The 22911-nt window shown below is 33.0% G+C and overlaps 1 protein-coding gene across 2 annotated transcripts in view; it reads left to right on the top strand.

The window, feature by feature from the left end:
• BTBD3 (BTB domain containing 3) overlaps positions 1-22128 on the top strand; it is a 53894-nt gene extending 31766 nt beyond the window's left edge. The window contains exons 2-5 of one of the 2 annotated variants that reach the window (XM_051975915.1): positions 11060-11318; positions 11802-11892; positions 12502-12620; positions 18171-22128. In XM_051975915.1, coding sequence (XP_051831875.1) covers positions 11176-11318; positions 11802-11892; positions 12502-12620; positions 18171-19203 — 1386 coding nt within the window. In that variant the 5' untranslated portion in view covers positions 11060-11175 and the 3' untranslated portion in view covers positions 19204-22128. Of the gene's footprint in view, positions 1-10041; positions 11319-11801; positions 11893-12501; positions 12621-18170 lie in introns of those variants that run through there. The other variant, XM_051975914.1, reaches the window with a different exon arrangement.
• The last annotated feature ends 783 nt before the right edge of the window (positions 22129-22911 follow it).

Raw genomic sequence — 22911 nt, 5'->3', positions numbered from 1 at the left:
TGTTCCCTTCTAAATATTCTCCAGCTTGTCACTTTCTTTCTTGAAGTATGGAATCCAGAACTGAACATAATATCTTTGAAGCATTTCACAAAACCTAAGAATCAGCTATAATTAGCTAAATAGACTTTTCAGAAGCACTTCTGTTGCTTCAAGGTAGGATACAACGATATCATTTAATTCAAATAATTTCACAGCAGTTATTCAATAACAAATGTTTATTGAATTGAAATTAGTGTTTTTAATATGCTTTAGTGTTCAGGAAAACTGTGTTTAGACCATTAAATAGTTGAATAACCCAGTGGCGATGGTATGTTAGATTCTATTTAGAAGAAGAATAATTGTTTGAAGGCATGATCCCTGACTTTCATGAATTTGCACAGAATTATGAGCACTAAACACAATAAGGCATTTTTCCAAATGAAAAAAAAAATGAACCCTCCACAACCATTTTTTCCAGGTTCTATTTTGTACAGTGGGAGGAAGAGATGATTCTTTGGGAAAATGAGCCTCTAGCCCGGTACATCATTGATGGGCTTGGTAGGGTGACTACATTTACTGTCTAATTATGTACTGTTTATATAACCACTGTCTTTTGTATTAAATAGCCATATTGCTGTTTTTGGTTTTTTTTTTTTTTAGTAGAATGAATAACAGAACCTTAACTTTTGTAAAGTGGTAGCTTGCCAAAAAAAAACTTACCTTTTGTTTACTTGATATATAAGGAAATTGAGGTACATAGGATTTAAATGTCTTTAAAAGGATCACTCAGATGATTAGTGGCACAACCAGGAATAAAATCATCAGTTTGACAATTCAGCAAACTTATTGCTCATTTTATGCCAGGTCTTGGTTCCCAGAATAGAATTTTTTCTTCCTTGTGATTTCAAATTTATGAAAATGTATAGGCTATTTTCTTGCTTTTATTACTTTTTATGGTGATTTAAATTTTTGTCTTCTTCAGAATGAATTACTTTACCACAAAATATCATATTGCTACTTTCTACAATTGTCTTCCTTCAGACAACTGTTAGATATTATGTTTTAGGAGATTGTTGTTATATTTTCTTTTCATTCAGTAGCCCTTTCTACAAATTCAAATATTCTAACCTGAATTCATCTTATCATATTGTAGCAGACATGTCCAGACAATTGGGTTGTAATAAGTTTATTACTGAGTTGCCAGCTTAATTGTCATTGTCTCAGTTGCTGGTTCTCAGTTCTCAGTTGTTATTGTCTAATTAATTGGTTAAAACCATAATAGATATGTTTTCCAACTTTAATTGTACCTGTAGATTATCTTTCTTTTTTGCTTTTATGTACTTTCATATAAATTATAATACATCTCTAGCTGTAGTTTGTTTTCTTATTGAATTGACAGTATGCAGACTATATAGGATTGCAGAATAGATATCTTGCTGACCTTTGCAGACGTAAATCTTAAAAAAAAATCCCCTACTTTTGCAGTTAATAAAGGCAGCCTATATAAAGGTTGGGCAAAAATAAGGGATATTACGTAGTAGAAGTAACACTGTATGTAGTAAAGGCCAGGAGACTTGTACTATGGTTCTGATGCCTCCAAACAGTGCCTAACATAATGCCTTCCTCATAGTGGATACCAGACTCCCAATGATTCTGTTAACTCTAAATTAAATTATCTTAATAGAATGGATTGAAAATGTCTTTAGCTCTCAAATTCAATTCAGTTGTTTAGTTGAATTCACTTGAAATGATGGTCAAGCTACTAAATGGAGAAAAGTTCTAAGAGTAAACATCAGACTTAAGAGGTCTCCCTTATTATCCCAGTTAGGTGGATATTATTTCTGAAAGGTTGATAATTTCCCTTGTCTTAAACACTGGGTCCTTTATTTTTATTTTTCAAATTAATGTTTTTCTTTATTGTTAGGCCATGTACTCTGTAGGTACATAGATATATGCATGACAAATACGGTCTTTGCTAAATCTTTTCACACTCAATTTTGACTTTCTGATATACTCCAAATATATTCATTATTTGAGAATTGTTTCTGATGTCATCAGTGCTGTTTTAAATCTCCTCTTTCAGGTAATAGAATTAACAAAAACAAACAGATAAATAAAAATTATTGTTTTATAACAAGTTTTTTAAGTCAATAAACATTAATAACTACTTTATTCCATACTTTTTTGTTCCATAATACTATTGTATTATGCCTAATATTATATGAAAATAGAAAGCATTTGGAATTCATTGAGTATAGGAGTAGTATATACTTTAGGAAGGCCACTTTGACACTTGCATGGAAGAGTGACTGGAATAGGGAGAGATTTATGTCAAGGATACCAAACAACAAGTCATTCATTACAGTGGTCCAGGCATTAGGTGATAAGGGCCTACAGCAGGATGATAGCAGTGTAAGAGAAGATATAGGGATATATATATATATAAAATTCACAGACCTTGGTACAACAGATTGGTTTTGATAGGTGAGATAGTGGAGGATGAGACTTCAATTGCAAATCTGTTCCACCCCCAAGTCTGGGGTGGACTGGGGGGCTGGGGGACTGTGAAGATAGTGGTAACCTCAACAGTAATCTCTCAACAAAAATTTACTTGTTGACATCTCTGTAAAAAAGGAGGGATTAAAAAATTGATCCTAAATTGGGATTTTTTAAAAAAAAATAATTTTATTAAAAATATTTCTATAGCACTTTTGTTTTACAAAGTACTCTCATACATTTGCATCATTTTAGTTGATTCTTAAAACAAACATGAGATAGGGTAGTTGCATGAGTTGATTGTTTCTTTTTACAGACAAGGAAACTGATACTGAAAAGAAAAAAACTTGTACAAAAATACATAGAATATAAGTAACAGAATCAGAATTTAATATTAAAAATCGAGACTTGAAAAGGAGGAAGGGAATAAATAGCATCTATTTTGTGCCAGGCACCGTGCTAAGTACTTTAAAAATATTATCTCATTTTATCTTCACAACAACTCTGTAAAGTGAATGCTGCCATTATCCTCATTTTATAGCTGAGTAAATTGAGGTAAACAAATTGACTTGCCTAGGGTCACAGAGCTAGTCAGTATCTGAAGCTAAGTTTGAATTCATTCACCTGCCTATAGATATCTGAAAAGGTACATTTGTGATCAACTGGTCCACCTCCCCCTTCCCCCTCCCCCCTTTTTATAAATTTTTATTTCTTTCTTTCTTTCTTTATTTTTTGCTGAGGCAGTTGGGTTAAGTGACTTGCTGAGGGTCACACAGCTAGGAAGTATTAAGTCTGAGGCCAGATTTGAACTCAGGTCCTCCTGACTTAAGGGCTGGTGCTCTATTCACTATGCCACCTAGATCCCCTTTCCCCAATTTTTTTTTAGATGAGGAAACTAAGGTCCTTGAACTATCCATGTTATGATTCCAGGACTATTGTTTGTCTTCTACATTAAAACTGCTTTTCATACAGTTCATTATTCATCCTTGAAGATACATCTTGAACTTGTCAATTGAAAATTATTGTTGTATTCCTATAAAATTGTTGATATTATTCATGGCAGCATGTTCTGTGACTGATTTTTTTTTTTGCAAAGTCAAAATTATTATCTGGATTTTATTTTTTTTTTAACTACTCACCCAGGGATTTTTTCATTTGTCCTAAAAATTGAAAGTTGAGAAACAACCAAAAATATTCCATTTTAATTTCTATTGCCTGACTTCTTTATTGAAGTAGGAATAGGTAATACCCAAATAAATACTCAATTATTTAAACTAGACACTTTGTGACTTTTAAATAGTATTTTTTCTGGTAGAGAAACTCATGCTCATGAAAATTTAAATTCCTTTGGAAATAATTTCATAAGCTATTAAAAATATACCCTTGAAGCAGCCATGAAAATCAGTACCCCTGGCAATGTGAGGAAAGGAAAGAAATATAGTATAGTGACTATCCACACACACACACAAAGAAACCCAAAACTTAACAATCTAGGTGTAATGTAGATAACAGGAAGTTCAATTTATTTTAGTTCACAGGTTTTCTTTCCCTTCTTCTCTTTAAATCCAATTTGGACAATGCAGAAAAAGTTCAAAATACTAGCTCCAGAGGGACATATAATTTTATTTCTAACTTGTCTATCACCATCTTGCATATGTTCAATGTTTTTAAGTTGGTCAACATACTTTTCATTTATTCACAAACATTTTTGAATGAAAGTAAATAGTTATCTTATAATTCATATCTTTTAAATCTTCTAGGAATATCATATAGCCTTCCAAGTATATAGCCCTTCACAAAATCTCAAAACTTTATAGAGTTGGAAGGAATTTTGGTGCCCATGTAGCCTAACTCAGACTCCATAAAAGAATCTTCCTGCAATACACCCTGATAAGTGACCTACTCTTTCCTTCTACTTCTCTTCTCTTCCCTGTCACTTTATTCCAAATAAGCTCCTGTTTTCCTTCTTTTACAATTTGAATTGGATAATTTGGTTTTTTTCCCCCCTAACATCAAGCTTAGATTTATCTCTTTACAATTTTTGCTCCCTTCTAACTTCTGCCTTCAGGAGACAAATAGAACTAGGTTAAGATTGTTAAATCCTTTCAGTTCTTGAAAACACTTGTCAAATTCCTTTTGAATCTTCTCTTTCTCAGGCTAAATATTCTTGTTTTCTTCTAAAAATTAGCAGAGATATATTTAAAATTCTTCATAATTTTAAACATTCTCCAGAATAAATAATCTCTACTAGTAATCTCCTAAAAAATGGTACTTATAAGCCAAATAGTGTATGTAGTCAAACTAGGATAAAGTATATAGATGGACTCTCACAAACTAGGAAGTTTTACATTTCTCAATCTTACCTTTTTTTTTTGGGGGGGGGCGCTGCTGTATTGCACTGTTTACTAATTGAGTGTGCTACCTGCTATCCTCCCCCTGTATCTTTTTTTAGACAAATTGCTGTCAAATGATGTCTTTCTTGTTACATTAGTTAAGTTGAATTTTTTGTATCCAGATATATTTTAATTGTCATTACATATTCAATTTCATTTTATTAGATTCACTTCAGTGCTCTAGGTTGTCAGGATTATTTTGGATCTTGGCTCTATTCCTTCCATTTGTGTATCTGCATGTTTGAGAAGTGCATTATCTACTTTTATCTAAGCCATTTTTACCATATAGTTCCTTCCAAGTTGCCAGTGAACAATTACTGACCTTTTGTTTTTTATTCAGCCCATCATTTAACTAGTTCTAGATCAAGGTTTGATAGTTTTTCAAAAATGTATTTGCAAAGTAATATGCTTCACTGGAAAGCATTCAGAAATAAGATTTATTTGATCTCTCTGGATCTTATTTTTCTTACATATAAAATGAAGTTTGAATAGATTTATTTTTTTAAAAAATCTATTCTAATTCTAAAGTTGTATTCCTATATTTTATGTATTTATCTTATTTTTATGATGGTAATGAATAACACATTTTTCCCCTATTTACTTACTAACACTTTTCTCCTCTTTCCAGGTATAGTAAGTTTTCATTTTTTCTAGGCTTTCCAAGAAAATCTTGTTGTTTCAGTTAGTGTGGCCAGTATGAGACTTTTTTCCATTGATGCTGATTATTGACATTTTAAAAGTTAGTAATGGTCTTAAGAATTTCCTAAAGTAAAAAAATTCATTAGTTAATGGATAGCCTGGGCACAAACTTCTTTGAATATAGGTTTCTGTACTTGAGATATATGTCATCAGATCCACGTTATTCTATTCTTGGTAGGATTTACCAAAAGTTTGTTCTTTGATGACATAGCCTTCAAGAATCTAGAATCCTTTCTTGTTTTCTTTTCCATACATTCAGTCCTCTAGAAACATTGTCCTTGCTGTGGCTCATGCATGATGCTCCGTTCCTTGAGTCTTGAAATTTTTACTGACTTTACTCCAAGCCTGGAATTCTCATATTTGCCTTCAGCTTCTCAGGCTTCAAGTCCTATCCTCTGCAAGAAGTCTTTCTTGATTTCTCCTTAATGCTCTGCTCATCCTTTCCTTCTGAGATTATCACCATTTTATCCTTAATGTGTTTTGTTATATACAGTTGTCTACATATAGACTCTCACATTAGATTGTGAGCTCTTTGAGAGCAGGAACTGTTTTTTGTATTTTTTTGTTTGTTTGTTCTTTTTGTTTTGTTGTGTTTCCAACATTAAGCATAGTGCCTCAGGCCCTTAAAAAAGTGTTAGTTGGCTTGTATCATCATCTGTCCCTTTATGTACATATTTAAGGACAAACTCTATCTCTATAGACATTAATTGCCATTGTACAGATGAGGTAGATGAGCCTTAGAGAGAGACTCAGAAAGCAATTTGACATGGGATATACAGCAAATAAATAGCTGAGGCAAATAATGAATTCACTGAGCTGACTGCAAGATGGAGTTTCTTTTCCATTATATGATGTTTCTTTTAATCTATTATGGGCTGACAAGCAAAATAATCTTGTTTTTAAAATTGGAACATTGGAAAGAGCTCTGGACTTGGAGGCAGAAGACCTGATTTCAAATTCTGGCTTTGCCATTATTTACCCATAGGCCCCCATGTGAGAACATGTAAAATGATTGGATTTGGATTATTTGATATATGAGATGCCATCTACATAGTACTTTTGAATCTCTAAGAATTATGTCTGAGGTAAGAAATAAGTGAGGAAAGTTCTTAGAACTTTTCCTGTGAACATAATGCACTAGTGTTTAGAATCTTTTTGGGTGGGAGTGAGGGGGTTCTAAAAATAATGTGTATCGCACATTATTTGAATTGGCCCACTTTGATTCAGCAAACATGCACTATTTATTTACTATGTGTAAGAAATCTCTGGCTAAATAAGATATTATTCTGGTTTTCTAATGCAAAGCTAAGAAGGATTTACATCTATTGTTTTACTTCCTGAAATGTTTTAGATCCTGGTACTGATATACACTTTCAGAGTAGTAGATTTAAGTTCCTGATATTTGTGTAGCTTTTTATTTGAGGTTCTCGTCTGAAACTATCCCTTTGTTTACATTTGTATGACAACCCTGAATGTTTGTTTTATTTCAGTAAATAAGTTTCAGTATTCCATCTCTTTTAAAAAGCAGTGGAAACATTTGTATTAAAGGTTGTGGTTTTTTCCATTAGGAAAAAATAATCCCAACTTACTACTAATATTTCCTATAGTGGCTCTTATATAGTGCTGTGGCAATAATAATAGTGAAAGCAGGACACCCTAGCATCTAGGTAAATTTCAACTCAACTTGACAAGTATTTTTTTAATATATTTTAATACATTTAATACAAGATGTTTAAGCCATAATTCTAAATACTAAAGATAATACAAAGATGAATCAAATGTAGGATTCAGTTTGAATCAAATAAGTTTGGTATAGAAAGTGACGTGGGCAAAAGGATAAATCTAAACCATATACTCTAAGGAATATGAGGAGGTATACTACATTCTAGCATGAGAGATCAAGAAAAAGATCAGGAGATGTCACCTTAACTGCATTTTCAAAGAAGAACTGGACTTCATTAGGCAAAAGTGGGGAAGAGAATACATCATAGTTATGTAGAAGGTCATATGAATGACTGTTCAAGGATAAGAATGAGCAGGTTAAATTCAGTCTTAGTTAGAAGATAGAATACATGTCAAGAATTGAGGGAAATAAGACTGAAAAAGTAAGGTGGAAATAAAATGTGGGGGGCTTTAAGTCTCAAGCTAAGGAATTAATATTTTTTTGTGTGTATAACCATGTTTTAGAGGAGGGGATGATGGTATTTCTGCAGCTTTGTGAAGGATAGATTGGAGCAGGAATACACTAATGTCTATCAACAAGTAATGTTAATTATTATAGTGAGTTCAAGTTAAAAGTAATAAGAGCATAAAATTAAGGTACTGTAAGTAAAACTTAGAGGACCAGTGTGAGAAACTTTGATGGACATATATTCAACAAAATATGGCAATTGATGAGTTGTGCAACTGAGGGGGGAAAAAGGAGACAACAGTACTTAAATTTTGAACTAAGTGAATTGGGAACCTGATGCCATCAACAGAAATAGAGAATTTGGGGAGATGGTCAGATTTTAGAGGGGAAATACATTCAGATTTTGGCCATGTTAAGTTTGAGGTACTGGTGGGATGTCTAATCAGTGTCCAATAGGTAACTGGAAATATGGGATTCAATGATTTAGGTTGGATTTATTAATTTAGTAATCATCTACATAAAAATGATTACAGGAAACATGAAAATAGATAATCACCAAAGAAAAGAAAACAGATAAAGGGGTTGAATATATACTTAGAAATTATATTTGATCCATAAAATGTGGCTCATACTAAAAATGTAGTCAGAAGTAGCATCTAAAGAAGCATGGCAGTGGAAATGAAATGTTTCAACTTATGTAAGAGTAGTTAAGATGGTACAGAAAAACTAGGACCTGGAATCAGGTGAACAGACTAAGCAGCTGAAAGAAGAGACTGAAAGCAGTATCAGAAATACAAATAAGAACAAGACTACAAACTCTCAGCAAGATCCAAGAAGACCTAGCAATATAAAACTGGAGATTCTAGACTGCAGGAATTCAGTGCTTAATATCCAAAGGAGTCAGATTAATCAAAGATTATAAGTGCAACATTAGTAATTTTTAACTCAGGTCACCTGCTGTTTAATCCCATTTACCTGATGAATCCCTACGGGATTTTGACAGTTATAGATAGGAGACAAGAAAAAAGGATGTGTGAACTAGCAAAAATGATTGAGGAGTGATTAGAAAAGAATAGTATCAAGGAAGCCAAAGGAAGAGAAACTATCAAGAAGGTAAAGATTGAGAACATAAGGCCTGATCAGATTCTGCCTTTGGATTAGGCAATTAGGAACATTGGCTATTTTGAAGTTAGAAGTTTTCATGCAGTGGTGGGTTCTGAAGCCATGGTTTAAGAAATGGATTGGTTGAAGAAATGGATTTTGAAGAAATGCAAGCAACAGATCACAGAGTGCTCTTTCTGAAAATCTAATAAGAAGAGGAGAGATATAAAGCATTCAAATAGATTCCAGGATCAGGCTATTGCATGCACATAGATATCTGTGTTAACATAAAAAAAAGACCTCAGAATTTCTATTTAGGCAAATCACAAGAAAGATTATGAAGAGAGGAGAGAAACAGACTGAGGATGACACACACACACACAGAAAGAGAGAATATGAATGATGAATAGATTGAGGTTTTTTAAATAGCAAGGTTTAGAATCAAGGATACAAAAATGGATGGGATAATCTTGGCATCCTCATTCTCTGGAAGCAGAAGGAAAGAGAAAAGGATAGAGAAGGATATAGATAAGTTTTAGTGTGGAAGATGGTAAATGAAGGCATTCATGAAGAACAACATGCTTTTTATATGATTTTTACTAAGTTATTTATTAGACTGGTATAATAAAGAATAAAGAAATACTAGAAGAGTAACATATGTGGAAGTAGAAAATGGCTTGTGCTTTGAATGAGCCAGTGAGGAAGCAATCTAAATAAATATGAAGATAAGATTAAATTATCATCCTCATCAGCTCTTCTTTACAAAAAAAAAAAAAGTTAAAAATATAGAACAGGTGCTTTGACTGTAATACTCCCCCCTTTTTCCTTATTGCAGCTAGAAGTGAGTGCTGAACTTATATAAGACATTCAATAGTTCCTATTTTTATGTCTCGAAGCAGGGAAAATCTTCCTGAATCATTTAAAAAAGCAAAATAAACAAAAGACAGCCAAATACTTAATGCTTTAAAGGACATTATCAGTTTGATATTAAAAACTTATGGTTAAGTTGCTTTAAACTTATGGCAAAGCTAAATAAGACTATCAACTTTAACTTAAATTTCAAATATCTGAACAGTAAATAATACCAACTTGTGTATTTTCAGTGAATTACAGTCTTTAAACAACCCTCTAATCTGTCTCATATGAATCTTTATTTGTACATCTTGAATTTTTTTTTTTTAATGATGTAGTACAACCAGGTTTCTATAAGCATGTCTGATTAAATGTGTTGAGATTTGGGATTCCTATCAACAAGCATTATTGTAGCTAGAAACACAGTAAATTAAAACTAAGTGCATGATCTCATCTCTTTCTTGTTTTGTCCTATAATAACATAACTTGCATCAAAAGAGACTATTAAAAGATGTTCCTGCAATAAATTTGTTTAATATGATTTTGCTATTAATCCTTTAAGCTTTTAGGCTTGAGAATTGTTAACATATTCTGAATTAAATGCTATGTGGAAAATTACTCTGGTAGAAATAAAAGGAGAAAATGCCCTTTGTTAATTGGTGCTGTTTGTTTTTCCCTGAAAAAAAAAATTGTCTGTCTATAGAGGAGAGGGAAAAAAGCACACTATAGGGATAAACTCACTTCTTGTAGTTTAAATAAATGTGCTCTGTATGTAGATTCTTTTTTGATTGCACAGTGAGCAAGAAAAAGCAACTGCTGTCCCTTTAATATAGGAGCTATGCACATTACAATAGGTGTCACTGTGTTTCTTGGTCCAATCATTGTCGGTGACTTCAGCTATTGGCTCAAAACACTGGCTGTCTGACTCCATCTGCAGGGCTGTAATACCTACTCTCGGCAGATCCATTCAACACACAACTTCAGCCAGCTGAACAGACTCGCACTGCTACAGCAAGCACATCTTGCTAACCTAATTCAGAAAACAAGTGCTACAGCTCTATGTATATCTTCTTTGCACACTGTAGCATTTTCAGGTGATCTGGGAAGCTGAGAAAGGCTCTTGGAAGCAAATATAAGAATCAAGAATCATAATGGAGATATATTTAACAAATCAAGTACTGGATCAAACTTAAAGCCAGTTTCTTATTCATCATAGTGAAAAGGTCACCTTGCCTCACTGGAAGAAAAGCAAAATATTGCTTACTTTTAAATTCTTGTCATCCATTCTATTTTTCTAAATGATCTTACCTATGTAGACTTTCTAGCTGCACAGACAGACATACGGTCCTCATGGTAGATGACAAGGGAAAGAACATGAAATGTCTTACCTTTTTTTTGATGCTTCCAGAGACTGTCAAGAACAGGTCCAAGAAAAGCTCTAAGAAGGCAAATAGCAGTAACAGCAGCAAGTTGCCACCAGTCTGCTATGAAATCATTACCTTGAAGACCAAAAAAAAGAAGAAGATGGCTGCTGATATTTTTCCCCGTAAGAAGCCAACCAACTCCAGTACAACCACTGTCCAGCAGTACCACCAGCAGAATCTCAATAACAATAATACTATCCCAGCCCCTAATTGGCAGGGGCTTTATCCTACCATTAGAGAAAGGTAAGTACATAGACCATTCTGTTTACTTTAAAAGTTTATATTCATTTGAAGTTTTTTACTTTTGTACATCCTCCAAGTTTTCATTCAAATATGTGTTTCCTATCTAATTCAGAAGCTTTATTGGTAATGAAATGTGTCTCATATCTTTTCCAAATAGTACAGCTGTTTTCCTCTAAGATAAAAATATTTTTTCAAGCTGTAATATTTAACTCGATGTAGTTGTGCCGATGAGACATGCATAGTTAAATTCTTAGATAATGGGAACTTTTTACTCTATAAAAAGCTTGGATGAGTTTTCTATTTTTATTCACAAACATTTTTAGTGATTACAAGCATGGTTATATATTTTACAATCTTTGTTGTTTTGCCTCGAAGTAACTGAAATATTGCTTGGCTTTTCGATCTTTGTGGCCAGTGGGAGTGTGGACCGGGTGTGTAAAAAATGCTGGATGCTGTGAATTAATGAACTGCCTCTGTTTGTAGAAATGCGGTGATGTTCAACAATGATTTGATGGCAGATGTTCATTTTGTGGTTGGGCCACCAGGTGGGACACAGCGGTTGCCAGGACACAAAGTAAGCAACAGCTGCATTATCAGTTTAGATCTGGGAATAACAAAGAGGAAACTTTTAACTATTAGGCTGAAACTTAGTGTGAACAGATTTCCTTTGACAGGCACTGCATGGTTGGTTATGTCTCAGGTTTATTTATGAGAGGATTGGGGAGTATCAGGGAGGGAGCTGCTTCTGTGAGGTACTTTGGCTGCTTAATAAGTGTTTCTTTGCCCCATTTATCTGTTTTTATGACCCTCACAAATATATGCATGCTCTTGAAGTTCCAGTCATATGATAAAATCTGTTGTGACTAGAAGTTGCTATGACAGGCTGGCAAAATAGTATGTGTTTACCACTTTCTGAGAGTTGGTTTGTTAGATAAGATTCTTCTGTGGGTGCCAGTTCAACAGTCATTTAGGCATTTGGGCAGCTAGTAACTTAAAAGCTATTTTTATATATTGGATTTATATTACTATTGTAAGATTTTAATGTTTTTGCTTTTTTCAGATGAACTGATGTTGGTGCTATATAGGCATTGAAACTGATTGTTCATAGTAACTCTCCTGGGTAGTTTTTTGTTAAAAGTGCTTTCAATTTAGAGCATGAAATAAGATTTCCCTTTCTCCACAGTATGTTTTAGCTGTTGGGAGCTCTGTATTCCATGCAATGTTTTATGGAGAGCTTGCTGAGGACAAAGATGAAATCCGTATACCAGATGTCGAACCTGCTGCTTTTCTCGCTATGCTGAAGTAAGCATCATTTATGTGTTGGAAAAGAATTATTCATGCTGTATGGTTACATGGTTACTCTGCTAGTAACAGTTGAAATGTGAGTTGTATTTTAACATCAACAAAAGCATGAATAGACAAAGAGATTGCTTTTTGATATTTACACTTAATACCCCCAAAAGACTGCATATGATTACATTTAAAAGCACATTGTACAATACAAACTTTTTATTTGAAAATTTAATCTTGTGGTCTTTGAACATGTGGTTCTGATTTGATTTTAAATTTAGTATCTATTAAAGCAATATATCTGGCTAATTTAAGCATTAACTTAAAAAAAAAAACCCTTCATTTCTTAATGTAAAGAACACTGAACTAGGAGTAAGGAGATCTGGGTTCTGTTTCTGGAAGTGTGATATGATCTTGACTAAGTCACTCAATCTTTCTGGTCCCTTAGTTTCCCCAACTGTAAAGTAAGAGGTTTGAAATGAATGATTTTTGTGGGCTCTAAAATTCAATGACTTTTTAAGATAGTGCAAAGAGTTTTTTAAACAAACATTTCTTAGAATATCTAACAGATTTAAAGTAATAATGGAGAGAACTGCAACATTATTTAATTTAACATCAGTGCCATACTTCATTTGTTGACTCCTTTTAACCATTTAATCTCACAAAATTTTGAAAGACAAATGCCCAAAGATAATACATGATTGTTTTTAAAACTATACTTGTATTTTAAACTCATTTCTTAGAAGAGTACAAGAAATTTCATTGTTTTCTAAGAATTGTCATTTTAGGATATCATCAGGTACTAGAATTTGAACTACTTTTTGAAATAAATTGATATTCATTTTATGCTGTTGTTGCTTCGATTCCAATCTATATGTAAAACTTCTGATATAGGAAGTCTCTCCACCAGTGAATATCAGATGCAGCTTGTTTTCAACTTTTGGTCTTAACTTAAATGACTTACTTGCTAGTAATCAGACATTTAGTAAGTGTCAGAGGCACGAGTTGAACCCACGTCTTCCTGACTCTAAAAGGAAAGACATTTCTCTCTCTCTCTTTTTTATTAATATGGAAAAATACAATATAGAAACAAAGAGTTCCAGGGTTGCTTTTTTTTTCTTTCTGTGTTTATTAAAGAGTCATTTGGTATATTATGAGCATTAGTATCTCTTAGAATTATGCAAGCATTAACCAGTTAAAAATAATCAGCCTATGCAGTATGGTACTAATGCTTTATAATGTAATACTGTAGTTCTCAATTACTGCCTTTTAATCCATTAGTCATCCTAAATAATGCTTGTCAAATATCTTTCTTAACCTCTTCTATGCCATGATATATTAAACAGAGATAAAAATTAAGTACTGCTGCAGGGATTTCAAGTCATTGGAATCAAAAGCATATATACAAAGCATACATGTTGACAATTATTCACTGATTTATTGAGCAATTAATCCATCACATTCTGTTGTGATTCTATGAATGGCTAAAAGTAAATGTTACATTTTACATGCTATCTACTGAAAAATGTTTTTGATATCTCTGAAATTTGGACTTAAAAGTATTTAGATTCTTATTTCAGCTGTGGTTTGAAAGTCTGCTAAATTCTGGAGGCTTATCAGTGCTGCTGAATATAACTTTAACATTGGACTACAGTGAAATCAGATTACAGACGAACATATGACTTCAAAAGTTAATAAGCAATCATTTTATATATTACCATGCGAATAAAAAACGAAAAATTCACCTTCAGATTATTTCTTCAGTGAAGTTCCAATCTCTTATGTTTGGCATTGCCTTCTATTACTGAAGAAAATAATAGTATGTCATTAATTCCGTATTCTGATTTAACTGTAGAGTCAAGTAACCCATTTGGATCGTTATCTTCAACAGTTAGAAATCAGGACAAGGAAAATAAAGATAAAAGAAATAAGATTCTATATAAAATCACAAGTTTTGCTTCTTAAAAAATCCCTAGTAATTCTTTTGCTTCAGACTCAAATTTATTATAAATAAATATATTAACATCTAAGAAAGTTAATTTATTTATAGTTTCATAATGAGCATATTCAATTTTCCATTAAGTTGTAAAATATGGTTTTGTGCCATATAATACTAATATAGTTGATATATTATTCTGTTAAAATTAAGGGGAATGGGATCCAGAAGATAACTGCTACTCTCTAACTTTAAAATCTTAGATTAGGAGACTTGATATTACTACCAGGATAGAATTAATAAGCACTGATCATACCCTATGGGGATGTCAGCATTTCCTTATTCTTCTATTGAAAAGGAAAAAGGGAAAAGAATAGGCATTTATATAGTGCCTATGATGTGCCAAGCACTGTACTAAGTGCTATACAAATATTATCTTTTTTGATCCTCATAAAAACTTTATGAGGTGGATGCTATTGTTGTCTTCATTTTACAGTTAAGGAAATTGAGACAAATAAAGATTAAATTACTTGGCTAGGGTCATACAACTAGTAAGTGTCAGAAGCTGGATTTGAGCTCAAGTGGGCCTGACTCCAGGTTTAGCTTTTTATTCACTGAACCAACCACCTAGCTGCCTTCAGCTGATATTGCATCTACAATACCTCATCAGTCAGTTCTGCAATAATTGGTTTATTTATCCCACAAGTTAGTCTAGAAATTTGATTCTTGATAATAAAAGATCATTGGTTATGATCAGTTACTTCACTTATGAGCTACAATCTTTGTTTCATTATACTGTCTCATTGGGGGTGGATCTAACTTCTTGAGTTATATTTTTCATGATAATGAATCATTAAGTATCTTTTTTTTTGTCAGTATACATCTTTCCATCTATGTAAATTTTTAATGACTTAAAAAAAGTACTTCTGACTAAAGGAGAGAGATTGAAAAAATATAATGAATATTTCTTGTTTTTTAATAATTTTTTTTTTGAGGATGGGAAATGGTGACTGATCAGGAAAAGGTAATTAGGTAAATCCCGCAGGCAACAATTTGTGAAATTGTTTGTTGATGTTCTGTTATATTAAAGATAAAAGGAAAATAGTTTCCAAAGTGCACTACAATGCTAGGACACGCTCATTCTGGAGTCAGACAGAGGACCTGAGCTCAAATATTGCCTCTGCAGCTTATTGTCTATGTGATGTTGGGCAAATTAATTAATCCTTCTATCCCTCAGTTTCCACATTTGTAACATAAGGGGTTTAGACTTGATGGTTATTTTGCATTTTGCTTCTGAAATTCCTTTTAGGTTTAAATTTATGATCCTGCAATTCTAATGCTTTGATCTTAAGCTCCTTAAAGGTACTTTTCTCTAGAAATGACAGTGGAAAGTTCACAGTATCACAAAAATATGTGCAAACTTGAGTTGGTTTTCCTTCATTTTAAAAATATAAAGTTTGTAAATAACATGCTACTTATTTTTAAAGGCATGTATACATGTACATTTACATGGAATACATGTAATTTTTTTTTTTTTTTGGTAATTATTCCAGACTTGACAACTTTGGGAAACTTCACACAAGCTGATATCTTTAGTTAATTGTCAATTTTGTTTAAGTAAAGACCATTTTTAAAAAATCATTCACTAGTCCTAGAACTACATGAATTATGTTCTGCATAAAAATCACTTTTCAGGAAAATCTAAAAGATTTTCTTTTTTAAAAAAAATTAAGATATGTATATTAAATAAGCCTTTTTGTTAATGGGAGAAATTTGTTTCCTTTCACTTTTGAGTGAGTATGCTTGTTCTCATTTATACATACTCATTTATGATGTACACATATACACATACTCTTTTATAATGAAACTTATTTCCACAAAAGAAGATAGAAATTTTCTGCTGAAATATAGTAGTTGCTCACATTAGCATAACATTTTATGTTTATAAAATATTGGATGTACATTTTCTAATTTATAATCACAATCCTACTTGTGCAAGGCAAGTAGGACAAAATTATTAGATGTGCAGAATGTCAGAGTTGGAAGAAACCTCAGAGGCCACCTCTTCAAGCCATATTTGATTTAAAATCCCATGTAAAATAGACTTTCCAAAGGGCCATTCAGCCTTGGCATAATGTAACTCCTGTAAGGGAAAACCCACTATTTTGTAAAGCAGCTTATTCCAGTATGCAGAATGCATTTCCTGCTTTCTAATTTTTAGAACATTTTTCCTCATGATCCTAAATCTACCTCAGCAATGTCCATTGATTGCTTCTATTTCTATCTTCTTAGGTAAGCAGAAACACTCTAAGACCTTTTTCACATATTCTCTTGTCTCTCAGATCTTCTTTTCCACATTATAAAACAATTTTCTTCAGCTGATTCTCATCCTGTCTGATGTCAAAGTTCTTCACTATCCTGGACACTTTTCCTTTATGCTCTCCAATGTTCTCACCCTTATCAATGTCCTTTACAAAACTGAACATTCCTAAACTAAATGTAGTACTCCAGATGCAGCCTGTCCAGTAGAGAGCGCACACTGTCAAGCATTGAAATTGTTCATTTTTTTTTTGTCTCGCCATCATTTTTTAGCATTATATTTTATCTCTTATGCAGATAGCATCTTAGAAAAAAACTTATGTAGTAATTAAGAAATTTCTCATCATGATATATGCAAAGATTTCTCCATAAAATAATTCCAAAAACCTTTTCTCTTTACCCATCTCATAAAGCATATTGAAAACAAACTTTCTTGTGAAATAAGATGAAAATTTTGAAGGGAAATTAATTTGTTCAATAAACAGAATTATCACTTTCCTCATATTTCGGTAATTATATATTCACAAGGTTTATTTAGTTTCTTAACTGTATACTAATACTCTAATGGAGACTGATTCAGAGGATCTGACAGGCCCATTATAAACATCTCTCTGAGATAGATTGTTCATTTCATCTTTTTATCCAAGTATCATTTTCTCAAGTATCAGTCACTACCAAATGGTTTGTTTCCATTTTGCAAAAACTCCTGTTTGATAAATCCTCCTTGTTTGTAATACCTATTAATATTATGAAAATTTTTGTAAGATGAAAACCAGTGCTTATCATCCTATAATAATGTTTTTTTCTTTAATATCCCTATTGTATCAGCCAATTTTGAGTAGAACTTCCATATAAAGGATCTATTTTCTTTACATAAGTAGGAAATCTCTCAGACTATTTATGCTTCATTTCTCTTAATATTTGTGTAATTTTTTTTTATATTTGAACTTTTCTTGTACTTTTTTCATTGGTTACCACTTGAACACTAACATTTTATTCCTCATTTATTCTTTTTGTCAGCTACCATCTAACGATGAAATTCCTTTATTACATTCTCAAAGATGATCTAAGATCAAAAGAAACCTTATTTATTTAACCCCTGTTCTTGAGTTGTTTTAGTTCTCTAGTCATATATCTTAGATATATTCTTATCAAAGAAACCTAATTATATACTTTGCTTTTAATTCTCAGTTGATATACAGTAGGTCTATACATGTTTCCATACAACTTGCATATTGTTGCTTTTTCTGGTGCTAATTATGTTGTACTTTGCTGAAGTCCCATTACACCCGTTTCCTTTGTTTCAGATACATCTATTGCGATGAAATTGACTTGGCTGCAGACACAGTGCTTGCCACCCTTTATGCTGCCAAAAAGTACATCGTCCCTCATCTTGCTCGGGCCTGCGTCAACTTCCTGGAGACCAGTCTCAGTGCGAAAAACGCTTGTGTACTGCTTTCCCAGAGCTGCCTCTTTGAAGAACCTGATCTGACCCAGCGCTGCTGGGAAGTCATTGATGCCCAGGCTGAGCTAGCTCTCAAATCTGAGGGATTCTGCGATATTGATTTCCAAACATTAGAGAGTATCCTCCGCAGGGAGACTCTGAATGCCAAAGAGATTGTTGTTTTTGAGGCTGCTCTCAATTGGGCTGAAGTTGAGTGTCAACGCCAGGAGCTGTCACTGAGCATTGAAAATAAACGGAAGGTCCTTGGAAAGGCACTGTACTTGATCCGAATTCCCACCATGGCCCTTGATGACTTTGCAAATGGCGCTGCCCAGTCTGGAGTTTTGACTCTGAATGAAACCAATGACATCTTTCTTTGGTATACGGCAGCTAAAAAGCCTGAGCTAGAGTTTGTGAGCAATGCCCGTAAGGGCCTCGTTCCACAGCGCTGCCACCGCTTCCAGTCCTGTGCCTACCGAAGCAATCAGTGGCGGTACCGGGGTCGTTGTGACAGCATTCAATTTGCTGTGGACAAAAGGGTCTTCATTGCTGGCTTTGGCCTCTATGGGTCCAGTTGTGGTTCAGCAGAATACAGTGCCAAGATTGAACTCAAACGTCAGGGTGTCATTCTGGGACAGAACTTAAGCAAATATTTCTCAGATGGATCTAGCAACACTTTCCCAGTGTGGTTTGAATATCCTGTGCAGATTGAGCCAGACACTTTTTACACAGCCAGCGTAATTTTGGATGGCAATGAATTGAGTTACTTTGGACAGGAAGGTATGACAGAGGTTCAGTGTGGCAAAGTGACTGTCCAATTTCAGTGCTCTTCAGATAGTACTAATGGTACTGGTGTACAGGGTGGACAAATTCCTGAACTTATATTTTATGCTTAAAATATCATTCCCAAAAGAAAGTGTGATCTTTGAAATGCATATCTGGTTCAGACATGTTGATGCTTTGCTTATCTGCAGATAAATGCTCAGTACAGGTAATTTGTAATTAATTATGTTATAGGTAATTTCTAATTACTTTTTAGGTTAAAATGTAGTTTTACATTCCTAACTAAATGCTCAAAAGAACCAAGTTCTGATTAAGGCTATTATTTTAAGAGTTGCGTCTATATACTAAGAAAAATTGTGTACATTTTCTTCATTGCTTTTATCTAGTTAACAATCTTTTTTATAATTGTCTTAAATTTCCCTTTGGGCTTTATTTTGATCATAATGTAAATATGTAGTATAAAATGAAGTGGAGTTTTATTTTATTTTTAAGGCTCAAGGGAAAAAAAATAGACTAGTTTGGAATGAAGTTCTTTTAACCTACAAGTAACAGTTTTAAGTTTGGTTGAATATATAGCAAATAGGTAGCAATCATTTTTGACTTTTATTTTATTCCTTCTCATTGCTTTTCAGCTTTTGCTTTGTACTTGCTATGTGAATTAATTGGACTGGTACATGTGAAGCTAAAGGTAGCAATTTCCCTGGAGGTGTTAGTGAAAAATTGAAAGACTGGATTTTTTTTAAAGGGACTCCTTGAGAACAATTAACTTACTTTTCTTTAATCTAGAAGGGCAGAATTTTGAAACATATGAATTTCTTTTGGAAGTAACTTCAAAATCATAGTTTTCATTCATAACAGAAAAGGACTACAGGCTTGTCACTTATTGGAAAGTAGAAGAATCTTAAATTTACAAAATTGATAGCACATGTTAGAATTCATAATTTGAGGAGAGAAAAAAAAATAGAGCTTTCCCCCATATTGCTCTTAATATATAATAATTGCTTAATACATAATAGGATTAATTTCTATATATAATTCTCTGTTAAAAGAGGACCATACAGTTGTTTAGATTGGTTGAATACCAGTTAGTTAACCAGAATTCTACATATAACAGTAAGTTTTACTTGTTTTACCTAATATATGCTTTGAATATATGATAATATATCCATTAGTGATAATTCTTTAAAATTCCTAGATGGCTAGAATAGTGCCATCTAGTCACCCTAAAATGATATTAAATACCTACAGAAAATAGAATATGATCTCGAAGGATTAAAGTGGATTTTACTTAATATCCAAAACATCAGCATTGTATCTAACTTTGTCATATGTTCTATGTACAACATAAACAAAGGAATGTCTGCTTTACAAGAAATAATCTCCCTTATAAGATGGTTTGTGGAAGTTTAGTACCTAACATTATTGATAGAGTTCACTATGACTGACCTATTTGCATGTGAACTGTCCATGCACTCCTGGTTGCTTTCCTGCCCAATATGATCCTGAGATGTCTTCCCCCCCGCCACCCAGAGTGCGGCTTCTGGCTGCCTCCTTCCCCTTGCTCAGCACAGTCCTAGACTGGCTTTTTGAAGCTAGGGGGTAGTTTTGGGGTGTGTGTGCGTGTGTGTGTTTGCACACTCAGGAATTTCCTTCTTTCTGTGTCTGCTATCTAGGCAGTAGAACAGAAATTATTCCTCTGTTCACCCTAGTATGGTCCTAGGCAATTTTCCTTTACCCTGCCTTCTTTAGTGTGCTACCAGGCCACTTTTTCCCCTTTACCTAATAAAAGTGGGATGGCTTTCTCATTACCTAATCTAATAGAGGAGGACAGTGGATTGTCTGAGATTTCAAAGTCTTCTGTGCTGCTGTCCCAATCTATACAATCAAGAGTTGACTGTCACTGGTAATTAGAGAAAACCCCTAGGACAGCTTTCCAAGAACTTTAACAATAATGTGATATTGTGAAGATTGTAAATAGGGAGAAGAGCCAAAATACTAATGGAATAAAGGGAAATATTCCCTAGAAAACTACTGCAAATTATTTTTAATATAGTTTAAATTGCCTGTTATTCTTTGCCACCACAAAACAAATTTAAAAAAATAAGCCTGATTAGTCATCATGCATTCTTTTATTTTAAAATATATATATATATATATTAGAAACTAGGAAAATGGCATACCCCTAAGGAGTTGAGGTCAACCTGATGGCCTTCTTCTGGAGTATGCTCAGTTCATGGAATCATTGTCCATGCTATTGTTAAGTAGCTGTATTCTTGGTGGCTTATGAATTAACCTGATTACAGCCAGAGGGAAGAATACCCCTTTTATGTCTGGCAATAAACTCATTCTCATTTTACATTTACTTTCTATTCTTTTTTTTTTTTTTTTTTTTTTTTTTTTTTTTAAGTGCTGGGTCTACCATGTGATGAAGTTAGGCAGATATTCTTGAATTAAAGTGGGATATTTTACAGTGGAAAACTTTATTTTAAATCTGTTATCCCTTCAATATGTTAGACAAAATGGAATGAAAACTGATGTGCTTGCTTTAGCTTTTCTGAGTATATTCTTGGTAGTTATAGGTTATAAAACTAGATCATATTTCTAACAAACCAGGCAATTTTGGTATATAAACACAACTTCAATAAACAGAACATGCTGTAGATGCTATTTTTAAATGTACCTGGCAGTCTTTGTATTTCAATGTTAATTCTGGGGATAGAGGAAACTAGGCTATGTAACATTCTTTATATCTTAAATAGTATTTAAGTAAATGGTTTAATTTCTACATAATTATTGCACTGAATTTTTTTAAGGTGCTTAAGCTAAGCTAATTTCAGATCACAGTAGCCAATTGTGCTTCAGGGTGCTTGAATTTAGCAAGCTTATAGCATTATTTATGAAGGACAAATATATAAATATGAAGTACCTCATGTTGAATGTTTATTGTACTGTATCTTTAATGTAACAGTGCAGATCTTGTTAGACACATGAATGTGTATAATCATGTTAAATACAAATAAACATAAAATTGGTTCGTAGAGTTGCTTTCTTCAGTATTTTTTAAGCCTTTGTAAAAAAAGAGCAGGAATAGTGTTAACTTTTAACACTTTTCATTATGTAGCTATTTCTATAGGATCACTTGCTTTGGTCCATTTTAAGCTCTCTGATCATCAAAGAAGAAATAAATCTGAGACAATTGTTCAGGAACAACAAATATGTTAATCATTTACATTGTTAAAGGTTGACTGTTAAGCTAATGAGATGGAGTGCATGGATGTGTGTGTTTGTGTGTGTGTGTGTGTGTGTGTGTGTGTGTGTGTGTGTGTGTGTGTATTCCTTTGATTAAATTCCTTATTGGCAGACATTTTGATAGCATAGCTGCAGAAAGTTTTTGTGAATCTTAACAAACTAGGAGTACAAATATATTGTGCTTATGCTAAGTGACATCTAATATAGGATGTGACCATGCTTTTGGTGCCTGTTATGCCAAGCCAGGAAATGTTTCCAAATTCAAATTTCATATTAGAAGTTCAAAGATAAACATTTTTACTAGATCAATTTTGTTTTATATTCCTTTATTAAATTAAAATTATAACCTCTGTGCATCTTTTTGCTACTTTTCAACTAGAGTTTATTATGAAATCCTCTTTGTATTCACTGACCCAGTTCATCTATCCAGAATTCATCCTTTTGAAGCAAACATTCTATAAAAAAGGATTTTTTGGAAATACTCCAAAGAAAATAAAAGAATTGTCTTTTCTCTTCAACTTAATCCCACATAAAACTTAAATTGAAAAAAATATATATTCATGAATGTCTTA

The sequence above is a fragment of the Antechinus flavipes genome, chromosome 2 (genome assembly GCF_016432865.1).
Source record: "Antechinus flavipes isolate AdamAnt ecotype Samford, QLD, Australia chromosome 2, AdamAnt_v2, whole genome shotgun sequence".
NCBI lineage: Eukaryota > Metazoa > Chordata > Mammalia > Dasyuromorphia > Dasyuridae > Antechinus > Antechinus flavipes.
The sequence above is the reverse complement of the archived record's forward strand: the minus strand, read 5'-3'. Positions and strand labels throughout refer to the sequence as shown.